The sequence below is a fragment of the Anabrus simplex genome, chromosome 8 (assembly GCF_040414725.1).
Source record: "Anabrus simplex isolate iqAnaSimp1 chromosome 8, ASM4041472v1, whole genome shotgun sequence".
Classification (NCBI taxonomy): Eukaryota; Metazoa; Arthropoda; class Insecta; order Orthoptera; family Tettigoniidae; genus Anabrus; species Anabrus simplex.
In genome coordinates, this window is record NC_090272.1 from 147,074,525 (window position 1) to 147,094,732 (window position 20,208).

The window sequence follows — 20,208 nt, forward strand, 5'->3', positions numbered from 1 at the left end:
AGGCTCGGAATAAACCGTGTCGTTCTTAAGCGCCTCTCACGCTGTTATGCAATGCGTAAGTTAGACGACGGCGTGTTTGACCATTAGTGACGTCACGGTATCGATAGCGTAGGAGTGGGTAATTAACAAGCGTCGCTGAAATTCTTGAGTCGAACCCAGCTGTTTAATTCCACGCTACTCGTACATATCACCAGCTTTTTTCTGATCATAAGTAGACCGACATCAGACCTTGGCCTTGCTAAACTATTTTTAATATTCATGTCCTTACTTTCACGAGACTACAGGTGTGTGCGGCCATTGAAATATGGACGACCGGGCTCGATAGCTGCAGTCGCTTAAGTGCGGCGAGTATCCAGTAATCGGGAGATAGTGAGTTCGAACCCCACTGTCGGCAGCCCTGAATATGGTTTTCCGTGGTTCCCATTTTCACACCAGGCAAATGCTGGGGCTGCACCTTAATTAAGACCACGGCCGCTTCCTTCGTATTCCTAGGCCTTTCCTCTCCCAACGTCGCCATAAGACTTATCTGTGTCGGTACGACGTAAAGCAAATAGCAAAAAAAAAAAAAAAAAAAAAAAAGTAAGGACGATGTACAGCACAACGTAAACAACACCGATTTCGTTCGATTTGTGTATCGTGTAGTTGTCAATGAGATATATTTGACATATTATATTCTTCTTCTTTTTACCGTCCTTATTTCCAATTTATTGGGGTCGGCACTCGATATGGATTTGTCTGTTTTACGGCAGGATGCCCTTCATGACGCCAACCCTGTGAGGAGGGATGTATTCACTATTGAGTGTTTCTCTGGTATGTTAATAATAATAATAATAATAATAATAATAATAATAATAATAATAATAATAATAATAATAATAATGTCCGACTCGTTGGCTGAATGGTCAGCGTACTGGCCTTCGGTTCAGAGGTTCCTGGGTTCGATTTCCGGTCGGGTCGGCGATTTTAACCTTCATTGCTTAATTCCAGTGGCTCGGGGACTGGGTGTTTGTACTGTCCCCAACATCCCTGCAACTCACACACCACACTTAACACTACCCTCCACCACAATAACACGCAGTTACTTACACATGGCAGATGCCGCCCACCCTCATCGGAGGGTCTGCCTTACAAGGGCTGCACTCGGCTAGAAATAGCTACACGAAATAATAATAATAATAATAATAATAATAATAATAATAATAATAATAATAATAATAATAATAATGTTGTTTTAGTTCCACTAACTACTTTTACGGTTTTCGGAGACTTAGAGGTGCCGCAATTTTGTCCCCCATGAGTTATTTTACGTGCCAGTAAATCTGCCGACACAAGGCTGACGTATTTGAGCACCTTCAAATACCACCGGACTGAGCCAGGATCGAACCTGCCAAGTAGGGGTGTGCTGTATATGTATGTATGTATGTATGTATGTATGTATGTATGTGAAGAGAAGTGCATTAAGACGAACACAAATATTCAGTCCCCAAACCCGAAGATTTAACCTTACGCAGCTAAAATCCTCGGCCCGATCGGGAATCGAACTGGGGCCTTCTGACTCGAAGACGAGAACATTGACCATTCAGCCAAGGAACTGTACATTTTTGACATGTAATGTAATATTAAGTTGCCCATAACAGAGCAGACTTAAGCAATCTTCATGCAGTAAGGAGAATATTGGGTCATTTCCGTACAGGCTATGCAGGCCCTTTGAGGGGTGGAAGGTAAAGTAACCCTGACCGTGTGCATCTGCGGAAATGGAAATTTCATTTCTTAAATTTTTCTATTTCTTTAAGGGGAATCGAACCCACTTCCTTCCGGACGAACCGAGGATACCTTTATCAACTCGGCCAGGCAGCCCCTAATAATGTTGTGTTAAACGTGTTAGTATCCTGACCGAATGGTTAGTATAACTTGCACAAAATTAAGCATTTTCTAATTACCCCAAATATACTTATTTTATTATCATTATCAGTGACTCATCATTTCATTTTGCATATATTTAGTGATTTTCAATTTTCAATCATTTACGCAGACTTCCCTAATTTTGCCTAAAGGAAATAAGAGAAACAAAATGCGTACATATAATTGAATTAGTATTAACTGATAATCGTAGCATTTGGTTTAATGTCCAACTAATTACTTTTTTATGGTTTTCGGAGACGCCGAGGTGCCGGAATTTTTATACCACAGGAATGACAGATATATTGAGATACTCAACTTTCCGGAGTCTCCTGGTCATGAAACGTCAAGATTTGTGAAGAACCGTATATTGAATATCTGCACGAATACAATACCCCCTTCAGTCACACCGTTGTTCGAACCGAGGCTAACCATAATTACGGTGGAAATTCTCACCTGATAAATTATAATTGCAAAATTCTACCACTCTACTTTCTCCAGTTGACTCTGGATGAAAATTGCGAGCTAGAGAGTTGGTTTTTATCCTCATGTCGTTTTTCTGATCTCTTTTATCACCGCCAAGTGTTTATATGACAGCATTTTTCCTACAATCAGCATATTTACGAAATGATCCATTGGATAAATAAAAATAAATTTATTGTGTATTAAATTGTTTCTTTATCAAGAGGATGACTGACAGTCTATTTTATACCTAGCGAGTTGGCCGTGCGGTTTGGGGCGCGCGGCTGTGAGCTTGTATCCGGGAGATAGTGGGTTCGAATTCCACTGTCGGCAGCCCTGAAGATAGTTTTCCGTGGTTTCCAATTTTTACACCAGACATATGCTGGGGATGTACCTTAATTAAGGCCACAGCCGCTTTCTTCCAACTCCTAGGCCTTTCCTATCCCAACGTCGCCATAAGACCTATCTGTGTCGGTGCGACGTAAAGCCACTAGCAAAAAAAGTCTAATTTATTTTATTTTGTCCTCTGTTCGACGAAAAGCACAGCAAATCCCGAAAGAATCCTATGAAACGAGGCAGTGAGAAACGACGAATGGAAGGGGCCGGGCTACAACCTACGCCACACCTTCACCCATTCGCCGTCCACGGGTTCCGCGGAAAGGTATGCCAAACCGCTGGATACCACGAACCAGACGAACAATGTACCTACCGGCTCTGTGGTGGAAAATGCTCGAGGTACCACTTCATCAACTGCACCTGAAGAACAATATCCATTACCGCACTCACTAAAGACTGGTAAAGAGGAACCGCATGCACCTACAAGCGGATGAGGCATGTTCAACAGAGTGTTGCAAATTAGACAGACAGAAGACTCTACATCACAGTGCCTTGCAATTTGCGATCTCAATACAGTGTCGCAAATTAGATAGGCATATGGGCTCAGCCTAAATGTCATCTCACAGATGGGACACATGAACAGACGAACACCACCGTACAGACCTGCTTACAAGCTGAACGCTAGAATAGTCGTCTCCCAGTATGATCAGCAAACGCACTTAGGCCATCTCTCTCTCTCTCTCTCTCTCTCTCTCTCTCGCCCCTTAAAAGCCACCCCACACGTGAGACATTGGAACAGCCTTCTATCATTATGACTATCAACGTATCCCTAAGAAAAAAGACCGCTTAACTGCACTCTCACAAATAGAACAACCAATGGACCTACCCCCGCTATGTGTAATGCTACGTGACCCAAGAGAGGATTTAATCTAAAGGAGCAAAGGAGTTTTATAAGAGGTCCCACAAACGGAACGGAAGTCGATCCCCACTATGACTGCTAGTGAGTACCTGACAATGACTATCTGACTGTGTACATTGATACCTATGGAATTTAATTACCTATGTACCCTAATCATGTGTATTATTGTGTGTATGGCCATTGGCTGCAATAAATTATTATATTTTGTCCTCTGTAGCCGTTCCCAGCTGGTGTGAGAAGACAACTCTGGTGCCTTGCTTATTTTTGTTGACGTTCCTTACACAGAAACAAATATGATCGTTAGCAGTCGAGTTGAGTTCTGAAAGTGATTTTTCATCCTGTCTGCTTCAACACCACGGAAAATAAATGTGATAAATGGACTCGTGGATGAGGAAACGTTTTACAAAAATATCTCCCTAAGTGGGTGAAATTGGCAAATGGTGCTGGACAGTTATATTGTAGTTCATGCATCCGATTTTTATAAGGTTGCAAGGGATTTATGCTTTATTAAATTTTTTATATTCTCTTAATTCTTTTCAAGTGTTCCGCATTAGAGAGCCACATCGACAGGTTCGGGAATGATGGTCGATATATTTTGTGTATCTCATGTGTGTTACTTATCGCTTGTGCAATATAACGAGACAAATTTATATTGTATTCCTGGAGAACGGTATCCACAATGACGATGTCACACCCTGAAAAAGGTACAATGTCTTAAGTGAAAGCCAGTGAAACTCTCTTAAGACTGTTGTAGTTATATACTGGGGTCACTGACTCATCTGCCTTATGGTCTAACACCATGGTTAGCTGGTTCGAATTCCGTTCCTGGAAAACATTTTCACGATTAGAATGTTGATCGGCATGGTAGGGCAGGTGATGGGTTACAATTTCTAATCATTAGATTGCGTGCCAAGAGCCTGTGTTCAACTCCAAACCTCTCTGCGGTATTCATACGGCTGATGGTGATTCATCCGTTCGATGGAGGTGTTAAGTCTTCGGCAGACCACTTGGTGTTATGTGCCGACACCAGGTTTCACTCTCCCTCTACCTCATCATCATCATCACCATCATCTATCATCTATCATCTATCACCTATCATCTGTCATCTATCATTACAACACACACTCACTCACTCGCTCACTGCATATTCTGACAATATTAATTTCCTCATTTTCTGGTACACTAAAGAACTTGTAAACTTTGCTGAACTGAAGATAATAATGTTAGAAAAGGTTTACAAGTATATTTCTCTCATACATACATACATACATACATACATACATACATACATACATACACACAAACGCATTGATACACTGTCTATCTTGAAGCTTGGCACCAGCAGAATGGTTTTCGTTTCATGGAGAAACAAGAAAGAGGATGTATGAATAAATATTTTTCATTTACGTATGCATAAATGTTTCGCTCTTTTCTTTGAAGACATGACAGCATAGAAAGAAGTAAACTTTATGTTTTAAACACTGAGCTTAATAGCATTCCGTCCAACCAAGCTGAGTGTCATCTCTGGCCTCTGTTCTATATCGTAAGTTTTAAAATAGCCTTTACTCACAGAAACTGTCAATCATCCACGTTGTAGTCTCTCAACTGCTTATTGAGAAATGTGAGATAAAATTAGCTTCATGGATATAGCACCTAAAACTGTCAAATCTTCTGGCTCTTCCAAATGCAAGCACAGAATTCACAGCAATATTGCTAACCTTTGAAAGTTGATAGGTCTAAACACTTTCAGATAAACACGATTCGGTAAAAGACATACGCATTTCATCCGTCTCCTAACATTATATAGAAGAACTTGATTATTTCACAAGCGAAAGGATTTGTATCGCTTTATAGTAATAGCAACAGTAGAGACTGAGAAAGCTTCAACTGACAACAATCTATAGCATGTAATGTCCTTGTTGGTTAGCTGTAGAGGATCGGAATCTCATGCTTTAACACTTAGGAACGTAATTTGCTGGTTACAAAATGAGAAGTTTAGAGAATAGAATTTTCTGTCCACACATCGGGCTTATTTTGTGATAAGACTAACTATTTACCCATTATGTTGATGTCTAGCGGATAAGACATGCGCAATTTCACAGGTGCCATGTGGTCAGCACAACGAATCCTCTCTGCCATTATTCTTGACCAGGGCCGCCATCTCACTGTCAGATAGCTCCATAACTGTAGCCGCGTAGGCTGAATGGACATCGAACGAACCCTTAGATCCAGGTACAAATACGTAACCTGGCTAGGAGTCGAACCTGGGTCCTCCAGGGAAGAGGCAGGCACGCTATCCCTACACCAGGGGCCGGCCAAAATATAATCAATATCGCTGTAAATCTGAAAACCATTCTTATCACGTTTAATAGTTCATATGTGACGTCAATTAGTAGAATTTTTTTTTGTCCTTTTCAATTCGTGCACCTTTGCTAAGAATCGTACAGTGCTGCTTTAATTATGTTAGCATTTGTCTTTTTTTTGTATGAATGTATTATTTTATACCAAGAACGGGATTAGCATTTATTTTTAGTTAACGGTTTTAAGTGGAACGTTATCTAAAACTACTCGTTAACGATAAAGTTTCAAAATAGCCACTAGTACAAAGGCGATCCTGTATTGAAGGTATACAATGCTCCGCTCTACCGTATTACGGAAATATGCTGTCTGTACTCACTTGCAAGGTAGACGCAAGTATGCTTTGTTGAGCTTCATAATTTCCTATTACGTATATACTACTCTACTGAACAACCGACAGAGTGTTCTTCCACGGAGATATACATTAAGTCAGCCAATTTCAAAATAATTAAATTTCTACATTGTACAAGAATACTGTAAGTTAATGCAAAATACATGCTTAAATACGTGCTTATAGAAACTGCTTAACAGGAAATTGATGTTTTAACGACAACTAAAAACACAACAAATACTAACCCTGTGTAATATTAAAATTTGATGTGAAGGCTTGTATGAGCCTTCTTCATAACTGTTGTAATGCTAAAAACCCGCGTTTACGACAATATGTTTTAGTAAAATACTAGTTACTGAGACGGATACTGGTATCGAAAAGCGTTACCCTCGTTGGCAGAGTTCACACAAGATCCGCTATTTCGTAATTGTATACATTCCATAATAATCGTTACATACTGTGACCGTTACCAGATAAAAGCACTTGTTACTTATCAAAAATGGCTTTCACGGCCGCAGATCTTACAATCACATGAATAGAACCAGCTTTTGGGTGGTTAGGCCGTGTGCATTTTGCAGTTTCGCCCAGACGTGCCATTTGGGCTCATCAGCTGGATTGGCACGCCCCTCCACTTGTTACTTACTTACCATCCACCACTACAGTATTTTATATTGGTTAAAATACATATTAATGTCCCTTAAATTAATGAATGAATCTCTTTTCGGATTTCAATTAACACACGCACTCTTTCTCTACGAGTGCCTTCGTACTATTCCACGAATATGGAGATGCGAATTCTACTTTTGAATGGAAGTAAGTGCTTCACTTACCTGCATTGGCTCTGCATTCTCTTTCTCCTCTGATTCTTGTGGGGTCGAACCGAGAGTGTCAAGGACTTGGTTCAGCTCCTGAGCAATCTGTGAAGAGACTGGTCATGTCAGAATGTTTCCAGTGGATTAAGTGTTACTAATTGTATATTTAGTATAATGAAATATTTGTATTAAATGTAAATTATGTAAAAAGTACCAGCTAGAACACACCAAATGCCAATTTATTAGGAAAATTACGCTGCGAGAAGTTGAAGATATATATATATAAAGCGCTACTCTACAAGCATTAGGCCAATGTAAGTACTAGTAAGTTAATGTATATGCTTAAAACAGTACTGAATACCAAAACGATATATTATTGAATATGCAAAACCACACTTAGTATATAGTGTTGCAGATGTTAAGAAATACTGCATTTCAAATCAAATCATAATACACATTCTTAATTTCGTCAAATAAAAAGTAATTATTTCACGTGGTTATTACAAAGCGATGTACAACTCACTGCATTAATTCTACTATTGATTAATGCAAGCGGCAAAAATAAATGAGATATTGGTGTAACGATTTTTTTCACTATATTTGATCACTTTCTTGATTACTTTGTCTTTCACTTTTGTGAGGTGGTAGAAAATAACTTTCTTTACTCTTTACAATATCTATTACCCAATATTTGAACAAACAGAATCCAGCAATTCCCAATACTATTATTGATTTTTACGTGCCATAATGCTGCAATAAATACAGTGGCTTTAAACTTATCGTTCAATTCCTAGTTAACTTGGTATTGCCTGACTACATTTATGTCAAGTAAAACAAAGAACAATTCTGAAGCAATAATTTAATTAAATTGCAAAGGAGTATTTAACAGTTGTCTGTTTCGCAAGTGGGTTTTTACCAAAATTCGATGTATGGAGTATTAATACACAGATCAATCAAATCTTCGCCCAGTAGATAGAATACCATACAAGGTGTAACGGCAATATGGGGAAAACATTTCAGAACTCAAGTCTTCTTATGTAGAGAAAAACTTAGAAATGCTTTGAATATGTGAAATAAGGGAAAGAAGTAAATAATGACGCATTGGATAGAGAAGAGATTGTCGAAGCTGGTGGAATGGGGAACTGGATTCTGAAGTCAGAATTTGATGGAGCAGTTACGGAGCTCAGAATTTCTGGCTGTTTTAGGGTAAGTATAAGAAGTATGAGAAATGCCATTTCATTTTAGAAAGAATTCTGTTGCTCCTATATCTAAGAAAGTAGATACTGGCATGTGGTAAAACTATCATACCATTACTTTTGTATTTCACTTGTGTAAGAAGAATGCAAAGACAAGTTGTAGCTGAATGGAAAGAAGATTCGTTTAGGTTGTCAAGAAATGTAGGACCATGAGAAACAATACTGACCTTTCGTATAACCTTAGAGGAGCTGATCCAAGCCTTATGGGATTTTGGAGATGGTTGATGTAAAGATAGAGGAAGAAAGTTTACCTATAATCTGTACGAAAATAAAACTGCTTTGTTAAGGGATATGAAAAATAAGCAACTATCCAGAAAGGAGTGGGGTAGGATAGCAGTTTGTTCCCATACTTCTTGATGTGTAACATAAAACATGCAGTAAAGAAAAAAAACAATTACAGTTTGGAATAAGGATCGCAGTTCAAAGAGACTAGATCAGAAGTGTAAGATTTGCTGATGATTTTATCATTCAGTGTGAGTCTGCAAAGAATTAGAAGAAAGTTGTGAATATTATGGAAAACGTCTTGGACAAGGAGTGCAATAAATAAATAAATAAATAAATAAATAAAGGTAAGCAGCCTGATGTAGTCAGACGACTGGGGAATTGTTAGGTGGGGCCGATGACGCAGCTGTTAGGCTCCTTTAAACAACAAACGTCATTATTATCATCAATTGTTAGGTGAGGATGTAAAGTCTTTTACCCTATATTTCTGTTTCAGCAGTATACTACCAGAATTTTGTTCAGAACCTATTCATATCACGACTTAAAATTCCCTTGTTAAATAAGTTAAGTTCTCGTCACACGAATATCCATTGTGAGTAGCAGATGGGGCGGTACCTTAACACTCTGCAGTAGATGTGTCAGGTTAACTGGTACCATGGAGATAGGTCGTTCTCCCTCCAGGAAAACGTACGAGTCAGGCTGAAAGAGACTGCCTTAACTATAGATACAAGTAACAAATAACATGCAAGGAACATGTTAAGACTGGAAATAGTCAGTAGTCCTATTTCAGTGTAACAATGAGCTATCCATGAAGATGGATCGTGTTCAGCAGAGATGCACAAAAAGCAGCTCTTACTGTACGCTCTAAAATGGACCGTGGTAACGGACGGTGTTTGTAATAAGTGAAGTGTAATGTTCGTCTATGAAATATTCTATACATGTTATCAGTCTACGCACTCAATTGTACAGGGTGGCCACAAAGTTCCGTTACCCCCTTATAAATATAAATGTACGTTCGTTTTGTTCTGTGTTTCAGATTGTGTGAACTAATGGTCCATTTTGCCATCGCAGTGCGCGAATATCTTAATGAAGTTCTTCCAGGGCGATGGATAGGTCGTGGTTCTCCTGTGCTGCCGGCTCCAATTGCCTGGCCAGCGCGAAGCCCAGACCTTACCACATGTGATAATGCGCTATGGGGGTTCATAAAGGGTATCGTTTCAAAAAACCGCTACAATACTACGGATGAACTGAAAGATGCTGTACGACAAGCTTTCACTAAAGTCACACCAGCAATGCTCCGAAAAATGTCGCACAGAACTTGGCGCCGTATTATCCTTTGCCATGAAAATGATGTTGCACAGACTGATGATTTAGACTCGAAATGCCGTATATTCCCAAGAAAACCTCTCTTAGAAATGGTGTACAACTTATTTAACTACAGCAGGTTTAGAGGTTTCTATTGGTTATAAGAGGGAGGTAACGGGACTTTGTGGCCACCCTGTAGATAAAAAATGACATGGCGTATGGCTTTTAGTGCCGGGAGTGTCCGAGGATATATTCGGCTCATCAAGTGCAGGTCTTTTGATTTGACTCCCGTAGGTGACCTGCGCGTCGTGATGAGGATGAAATGATGATGAAGACGACACAATAAATGCAGCTCCCGTGCCAGCGAATTAACCAATGATGGTTAAAATTCCAGACCCAGCCAGGAATCGAACCCGGGACCCCTGTGACCAAAGGCCAGCACGCTAACCATTTAGCCATGGAGCCGGACAATTGTAGATATGCCAGGCTGAATAGCTCAGACGACAGAGCGCGGGTTCAGTCCCAGCTCAATCTGGTATTTGATGCTCAAATACGCCAGCTTCGTGTCGGTATATTTACTGGCTCGTGAAAGAACTCCCGTGGATCAAACTTCTGGTAACTCGGCCTCTCCGAAAACCGTAAGAATAGTTAATGGGACGTAAAATCAATAAGTTATTATTGTTATTATTGTACCGGGCGGTACACCTCCACACCGTTTATTTAAAAGTTGCGCCTGTTAAAACTCCTCTTCTGGAGGAAGTCTGAACCTTATCTACGGTCTTAATTTCCAAATTTCTCAGAAGATGTCACTACCTGGAAATTTTTGAGTTTGTGAACTGTGTCATTTTCGACGTACTTTTGTTTTGCTTGTATTAAGAAGTGTGAACTTTCTCTTCTAGAGGACACTACTGAAGATCAACAATAGTGCAACCTAGTGCGGAGTCAAAGAACTATTTTGTTGGAGAAAATTTAATTTCAGGAGTTTGTTCTTTGTTAAATTTCTTTCTGTCATTGTTTAAGTTGGCAATATTTACCCCTTTCTTCCCCTTGTTTTGAATGTATCCAATCACGAATTTCTTCAATGAATTTCTGACCAATCTGGTGTATCTTTCCCCAACTTGAATCTGTTGCGGGGTCCTACCCAATAAAATCTTTGTGGGAGGGTGTTTTCTTTCCCCTAACGCCTAGAACTTTCTGCGAGAGTATTTAAACTGCTGATTTTAGGGTCTCCGGGCCACTTCTGTTCCATCTTTCAGTGTATTAAGTACATAGCAGGAGGCGGGAAGCGCCTCTTTCCTCGGCAGCGATCTACTACCAGGTAATGGCCTATTAATAACTTCTTTTCTTGCTAGGTCGGCAGTTTAACTCTCGCGGCGGGTTCGAAGCGTTTTCCATCATGTAACCTTTTCCTAAAATGTAACTACTCTTTTCTTCTATTCTCTTGTAAAGCTACATAATGGGATAGAGAGTGCTAACCCTCTCGAGCTCCCACTCATATTGTTTTGAGGTGAACTTATTTTTCACAACCTATTCTTCGATAACGTAAAACTATTGTTCCTTTCTTAAGTCACCTCTGTAGTATGGGATTAGCCCTTGCATCAGTGGCCTAAGAGCCAAAATAGGTCTTAAAAACAAAGTGTATTAGGAGTGCAAGTTCGCCTCCTCTCAAATTGTTATTTTAGAGGTCATTTAATTAACATTCTTTTCGTTTAATAGACCTCAGTAGATTGGGTATTTTACCCCTGTGTTATGTCCGTTGAGGACAGCTTGAAGGTGGAGTTTAGTGTGGCCTGGGAGAGGCTTAAATTGGAGAGCGTGTGGCTCTTTCAAAAATTGTATGTTGTATGCCTCGAGGAGGTTTTTCAGTGTAATTTGGAGCAAGGGCTCCTAGGTATGAATGGGGTTTTCTGCCCCTCTGTTAAAATTGTGTTTGGGATAAAACTGAGCTGATTGCCCAAGCATTGTGAATTCGGGGCTCGAAGCCCAACTTCTGTAAATATTGTAACTACCTTTTTGACTTGCTACTCTGTAACTGCCATGCTTGTTACTTATTTATTTTGAAAAGAAAATATAACCTTATTAAATTTTAAATTTTGTTTACATGCACTATATTTTCGTAGCTTGAGATCCATTCACGCCCGCACCTTCTTTCACCTCTATCTACCACCAAAACACGGTAACAATTATTATTGGTATATTTCAATTATCAACCTCCTCTGAAGGACGTACACTTTTAGCTAACTATTTGTAGCCGACATCTTAATGCAAAAGTACGCACAGTTAGCGCAGAGAGAAAAGAAAAAGAAAATGAAAGCAAATACAAAAATAATGATGAACTTACGATCCTATTTTCTATAATGATACTCTAACTGGGGAAGCTAGTGGACTAGAGAAACCTAGGTTTAAATTTTTATCGTCTTTCTCCGTTTTAACTTTCGATAATGTTTCGATTTCCGGTGTGAGGGGTTTTGGACACATTATCACGAACCGAAGTCATAAAGTTTGTGTCAGAGAGATTTGTTCTCAGTCCAGGCTTTGTAAGTTTCATTAGGAAAAATATATTCTAACGTGTGAGAGTTATGGCAACAAATAAGCAGTAGAGTGACGAGGGTGTAAGTGATGGGGGAGTTGTAGCCTGAACATTTGAAGCTCGGTTTTTGTTAAGAGTGACCCGTAAACAGCCTGTTCATACCATGCCGCTACTCCATACTACCAGAAATATTGTCACGTTGCTTATCCGTATGCTGTTTGTCCTTTCGTATATTTCATCTAGTTCCTGATACCGCTGCAATGTTGTCTACATGAACATAATTCTGCTCTTCACTTGTAGCATGTTTTCAAAGCGAGTACATTTTTGTTTACAGATACACCTGAAAAACCCGCCCAATTATACGTCACAACAGCATCCTTTGACGCGCAAGAAAAGCATGAAATATTACCTGCGCTCTGCATGTAAAAGACTCATGATTGGTAGTCGATAATACCGGTTTGCGGGTAACGAGGGTCGTTCTTTACGCTATAAACGGTGAAGCTTGATGAGCCAGGCGAGTTCGGTGGGGACGTGAGTTCGGAGCGGCAGGCAAGAGGTACAACTGCGTTACTTTTTGTGCATCTCTGGTGTACAATATCTCATGGAACACATTTACTAGAAAATTCTGGATGTTTCGAAAGTCTAAGATTAATATAAGTCCATTTCCAGTCCTAGAAGACAGACAGACAGACAGACAGACAGACAGACAGACAAAACATAACATAACATAACATAACATAACATAACATAACATAACATAACAGGGTAGGTTGAATGATGAAGAGTAACGAACGGGACCTCAACATCGTATTAGCAGTAAGAACAATAGCACAGAATATCAACATTGAAAATAATTCTTTAGTGTCTGTTTGCAAAACGTGAACTTCGCAACGTATTGTACGTTTTTTTTTTTTTTGCTATTGGCTTTACGTCGCACCGACACAGATAGGTCTTACGGCGACGATGGGACAGGAAAGGGCTATGACTGGGAAGGAAACGGCCGTGGCCTTCATTAAGGTACAGCCCCAGCATTTGCCTCGTGTGAAAATGAGAAACCACGGAAAACCATCTTCAGGGCTGCCGACAGTGGGGTTCGAATCCTCTATCTCCCGAATAATGGATACTGGCCGCACTTAAGCGACTGCAGCTATCGAGCTCGGTGTAGGTTTTTCTAATATCATAAGCAGCTTAACAGTGTTGGAAACATTATCCTATAAAATCTCGAAGTTAAACAATTATTGTATGAGCCCTATTGGCTATTGTTATAGCATTAAGAATCAAACTTACTTATCATAATTTAACTCTTATGTTGGTAAGTTTCCTGGTAGAAACAATTTAATCCTCATATTTGTGACCAAATAATGTTCATAATATGATCTAAAGAGGACCGATAAGGTATAGGAGAAAATCGCGATTTACATTTTGTTGTTGTTTGCGATATATATTTGAAATAAATAATGATTGTATTTTCAACGTTGCACGGCAGGTTTCTGGCAATATAGCTGGCTTCTCTCTCATGCATATCGAACACGGACAAAATACACATTCAAAATGTTTCATTCTGATGTCTCTTTGTTTCAAGACAAACGAGAAAAAAAGCAAAGTCACCTCCATACAGGCCATGAAGGCCCTTGGAGGAGTGGAAGGTAAAGGCTTCCACCATTGTTAACCTCGGCACGTGATGGGGTAGAGTGGTTGACTCTACGCCCGGCCGCCTTTGCCCCCAGGAATTAACCTGGTATTCATTTTTGGTGTAGGCTGAGTGAACCTCAGGGCCATATGCACCTCCGGAAGTGGAAATCTCGTTTCTTAAATTTTACGACTTCCTGACGGAGATTCGAACCCACGTCCTTCCGGGCGAACCGAGCACGCCTTTACCGCCTCGGCCAGGCAGCCCCTACAAACGAGAAAAGTAAAGTATAAATAATTTACTATAATATGCAGAGCCTTTGACGTAAATGCTAGTTTCTTTCCATCGAACGACCATTAAACACACTCGGATATTCTGTGTACAGTAACTTTAAAACATAAATTGTAATTCACCTGTCACATGGAATTTTAATGAATGATGTAAAAGTATTTGGACCAAGTTCTTTTAAAAGAGACCATACTGAGTAAATACAAATTCTGGAAAGGGAAGAACAGTGCACTAAAGGATTATACTGTTATCATCAGTTAAACCAGGTTAAGTGGGGGACATCGACGACAGAGAGGTGGATGAATAATGATGAAACACACACATTGAATATTAAAAAAATATTCCTTGCTTTATGATAATCTATTAAAATGTAGAAGGCATTTCTTGATCAAGTAAACAATAAAAACTTCTATAGTTACGCAACAGTGAGCATAGTTCTTGGTTTCCACAATTTTACAAGCAGTAGAAGTGGTCTCATATTTTGGAAAGACTGGTTAATTAGTGCGGTTTTTTAGGTATTCTTTTGTATCCACGGTTTTCCAAGCGAATCCGGTTTCTGTTGATTGACATTTATGAATACACCGGGCGAGTTGGCCGTGCGGTTAGAGGCGCATTTATGAGCAGACTTACTGTCACTTTAATGAAACCCTTTTCATTACAAAATTCCGATACCCGGTGTCTCGTAAAATGGTTGGTAGTCGAAGTGAACATTTTTTTTTTTTGCTAGTGGCTTTTACGTCACACCGACACAGATAGGTCTTATGGCGCTGATGGGATAGGGAAGGCCTAGGAGTTGGAAGGAAGTGGCCGTGGCCTTAATTAAGGTACAGCCCCAGCATTTGCCTTGTGTGAAAATGGGAAACCACGGAAAACCATCTTCAGGGCTTCCGACAGTGGAATTCGAACCCACTAACTCCCGGAAGCAAGCTCACAGCCGCGCGCCCCTAACCGCACGGCCAACTCACCCGGTCGAAGTGAACATTTTTTTTTTTTTTTGCTAGGGGCTTTACGTCGCACCGACACAGATAGGTCTTATGGCGACGATGGAATAGGAAAGGCCTAGGAGTTGGAAGGAAGCGGCCGTGGCCTTAATTAAAGTACAGCCCCAGCATTTGCCTGGTGTGAAAATGGGAAACCACGGAAAACCATCTTCAGGGCTGCCGATAGTGGGACTCGAACCTACTATCTCCCGGATGCAAGCTCACAGCCGCGCGCCTCTACGCGCACGGCCAACTCGCCCGGTCGAAGTGAACTAACTGAAGGGTAAGCTGTACAAAGCTGCCCTTAGATCATCTCCTTTGAAGAGCTCCGAATGTTGGACTCGACAAAATAAGCACGAACAGCAACAGCACGACCGGATAAGCTTATTTTTAAATAATCAGGCGGAGTACTCGGATATAGGCCTACGAAGGGCGATTAAAGTTACACAAGAGAGAATAAAGAAACGCTGCATTGTACGAGATGAATCCCATTTTCTCCAGCCTGTGTTGGTTGTTGAAGGGCCGGCTGATCGTCGTCGACACCCGATAGTAACGCAGTGAACGAACACGAATCCATGTTGACAAAGAAACAAATGACAAAAGATCCGTCCCAAAACATGAAGCAATAATGTTTAGGGATTAAACGAATAAAAGCAGGGTTGATGCTCTCTAATATGGATATACAGCGATATATTATTATTATTATTATTATTATTATTATTATTATTATTATTATTATTATTATTAGCGAACTCCCGCGAAGCATTAAAAAATTTCCATATTTTCAGGAACTGACCCAGATTCTTGTTTTGGGCTTAAAAGAATGGTAGAGTATCGATTTTGAACCGTTTCGAAATACAGTATACTATACTTTTTTTCAGCCGAGGAAAAAACCTGAAAGGACGGTCGGTGACGGAGCAAAGATAACACGTATTTCCGCTGAACGGAACAACGCAGCGTGATCATTTTCGGTGTGATGAAGGAAGCCAATAGAATATATTTTCAGAAAAGCGTTGGAAAAGGGTTAAATTGGCAAGAAACCGTGTTTTTGTCTCACTAGGTTGTGGTCATTTTTTCCTTGCTGGATTTCAACCGATTTTGAAGTTTTACGTCCTCGGAAAGAAGAAGAAGAAGAAAAGTGATTCGAGAGGACACCCAGAATCTAGAAATTGGATGAGTGGTTAGGAAGTTATGAGCCACCAAATTCGGGGCTCGAAAACCACACCCGCTTTTTTAAGGCCTATCGGTGAAATCTACGAATTTCAGAAATAGTTTTAGGAAAAATATTCGCTGGTGGCTTTACGTCTTATGGCGACGATGGGGTAGGAAAGGCCTAGGAGTTGGATGGAAGCAGCCGTGGCCTTAAGTAAGGTACAGCCCTAGCATTTGCCTGGTATGAAAAAGGGAAACCACGGAAAGCCATCTTCAGGGCTGCCGACAGTGGGATTCGAACCCACTATCTCCCGGATGCAAGCTCACAGCCGCGCGCCCCTAACTGCACGGGCAACTCGCCTTGTAAAAATATTCGAAGAAAATTCCCATTTATTTTGGTGCTCGGAGAAGTTGTACAGCGGGGATAAAAGAAAAAACGGGATAGGACTTTTTTCGATTTTCGTTTACGTATATAATAGGGGCGTATCTCCCGAAAGAGTAAAGTTAAAACCTGGAATTTAAACTCAACGTACCCATCATGGCGAGATCTGAAACCGTGCTTGTTTCGGTAAAATTTAGATTCGGTCAAGTGCCCGAAAAGTGATGTAAAACAAAAGGAAGTATTTTTTGGAGTTTCCTCCTTTCCTTCTTTTTTCAGCTAAAATGTTTATTAAAACGGAATGCCAGATAAATTCGTTAAATTAGGGTTAAAAATCTTTCGACTTACCCCATTCATACGTACTGACTCAGATTTCACGTATATTAAAAGGATTTTTACAATAGAAATAGTGTATTATTACTAGCTGATGTACCCGTGCTTCTCTGCGGAATTCTACATTGTATGAGGAATTCTGGTGTACACGTTGTGAGCAAGATTGTATTAAATTGACTAGCTCTTAGCGTTACCCTAGAAACGCGACGGGGAAGTCACCACACATCTTTTCTCATATGAAGACTGAGTTAGGGAATTTTCACTGTAATGGTAAACCCGCTTGCATACCATCAGTCACAATCAGGTTGGGGAGATTTCATTATAATGGTAGACACTCACTCTCCACCTGCCTTTCTACATCGTCAGAAAGACTGTCTTAGTGGTTTTCCCAACTGAAATGAACATACATTACAATGACGTCAGTAGGAATGGGGCGATAAAAAGCAATGCTTTCATATGAAATACTCGATCAAATGAAACACCACACATTTTCTCACTTTTAACGAAGAGGACTACACTAATGATCTAAAAGTCCATAGTCCCGGAGCTGGAATGACCAAGCCGCAGACAGCCGTGATTCATGAACACTCTTCGTCTTTTTTTCGGCGGTTAGAAGGTCGAATAGTGGAGACTCCCAGGGCAAAAACTATGCCCTTTTACTAATCTGTTTCCTAGGAGTACCCAATGAGTCGGAAAATATCAATTCACTACACTGACGGCGGAAAAATCTATCTGACTTGGAGGCAAATTTTTCCTCCAAGCCAGAGGAGAAACCCCTGTGGTGCTATAATTTGGAATAGGCCTAAATTGTTATTCTAGACGAGGCCATACTACTACTACTACTACTACTACTATAAAGTCAGCCTCTGGCTTAAGTATGCACGCTGCTTATTCAAAACAGCGCGTCAGAGTAGGGATCGAATAACTGGAATACTATAAAGAACCAGTGTGTTACTTACCATCTGTATCAGAAAATGTATGAACCAGAGAAATGGCATGCTAAAGAAGAAAGTTTTGTAACTCCCAGGCTATTTCCCGCCAATATTCAGTCAGGCTATTATATTCGGTACGCAGCAGTTGAGAGGCAGCATAAGAGACAAATAACATCACAATAAACAATAGTCAATGTAATGTTATTGTTGATCAACGTTATGCGCTTTCGATATTGTAGGCCTTCACATTTAGTTTTCCTCCGACTCTGAAATACCACTCATCATAGTCGGTACGGTAAAACTGAATAAAGCATAAATGATCGGAAATTGTATTCTCTGTAACTTTTGTTATGTAGTGCTTTTCGATTGGACCAAAAACATACGTATTTAAATATTAAATTTTAGGCGTCTTCCTCTAAACTACAATTTCTTCCGGGGTGAATAAAATTGTTTATAGTTTAGACTGTAGTTCCTTATTCCCCGACTCTATATACCGATTTTCATTAAATTCTGTTAACCCATTTTCTCGTGGCTCGGCGTTGATATGGACTTGGCAACAAAAATACAAATTCATGAATATCTGTGTTATCATTGCCGGTACGGTAAAAATGTATCAGACATAAATGGTCGGAAATGTAATTCTTTATAACTTTGGTTATGTAGTATTTATCGATACGATGACAAATAATATAAGTATTTGAGAATTAAATTTTAGGGCTTCCCGTAAACTACCATTTCATTTAGCGTGAATAAAATGATTTATAGCCTAGATTGTAGCGACTTATTCTCCGACTTTGCATACCAATTTTTAATAAGACAGGACCACTAATAACATAAATAAATATTTGAAAATTAAATTTTAGACCTTCCCCTAAACTACCATTTCTATCAACGTGAATAAAATTATTTATAGCTTAGATTGTAGCGACTTATTCCCCAACTTTGTATACCGATTTTCATTAAATTCTCTTTAGCCGTTTTCTAGTGATGCGTGGACAGACAGACAGACAGACAGACAGACAGACAGACAGACAGACAGACAGACAGACAGACAGACAGACAGACAGACAGATACATTAGGGAAAAGTGAAAAGTGCATTTCCTTGTTACTGTGGACATGACCGATACAGATATATCATTCTTTTCAAATTCTGAGCAATGTACAGACAAAACTCTTATTTTTTATATATAGATTATTAAGATAGAACTAGGTAGTAGCTGACCAAGAATACACTCGTTCGACAAAATCACGTTCAATTACTAAATATATTTTTTATTTAGATTGTATCTCGTGCACAAAACGTTCTGCTTAATGGTTCTGGACAAGGTCCAGTTGATAATGCTATGATGGACAGTCTTCTTGCGGCTCCCCTCAGGTATGACGGTTGACTACATGATTTTCCACGAGAAAAAATATACATTTTCAAGATACTCTAAACGTCCTCTTATTTCACTCGAAAACTATTTACGAAGAGTCTGTATATTGCCAAACTATTCCACTATTCCTGCAAACTATTTTGCTGAAATATATCGAGAAAATTTAAAAATAATAAACAAGTTATGTTGAAAATTTTCAGTGTTGCTTCCGTTCGCAGATATAGGCTAAACAATATGGTTGATCAGTACTACATGTAAATTATCATAAGTACACACACTTATTGCGTACCTTGTAATTGGTTGTAGTATCCTCTAAAGATGTTGTAGAAGTCTGTTTACTTAACATCTTCCCGGTCGATGATGTGACTTGGTTGGTTTCCTCCTAAATGAATAAATAAATAAATAAATAAATAAATAAATAAATAAATAAATAAATAAATAAATAAATAAATAAATAAATAAATAAATAAATAAATTCACAATGCATAATAATATATATAGTTTACTTTGCCAGTTGGCAGGGAAACGAATCTCTATTGGGCGAATTGTGGCTGAGTTTTAATTAATTTCGTGGTTAAGCACCAGTAGTCTATTTGTCATTTACACCAGCTTCCGATGCATGCCCGTACCGGGAGACAATAACGAACTGCAGAGGGTGAACTTACAATCTGTCTGTTAGTGCATTCTTTATATGAGCGTCGCCGTCT

General features: G+C 39.6%; 1 protein-coding gene across 6 annotated transcripts in view; it reads right to left on the reverse strand.

Annotated features, from left to right (window-relative positions):
* LOC136878904 (uncharacterized) overlaps positions 1 to 20,208 on the reverse strand; it is a 318,860-nt gene that overhangs the window by 148,534 nt on the left and 150,118 nt on the right. For 5 of the 6 annotated variants that reach the window (XM_068228857.1, XM_068228858.1, XM_067152497.2 and 2 more), the window contains 3 exons: positions 19,791 to 19,883; positions 9,211 to 9,294; positions 7,136 to 7,222 (listed from right to left, as the gene is read on the reverse strand). In XM_068228857.1, coding sequence (XP_068084958.1) covers positions 7,136 to 7,222; positions 9,211 to 9,294; positions 19,791 to 19,883 — 264 coding nt within the window. The remainder of the gene's footprint in view (positions 1 to 7,135; positions 7,223 to 9,210; positions 9,295 to 19,790; positions 19,884 to 20,208) is intronic. The other variant, XM_068228856.1, reaches the window with a different exon arrangement.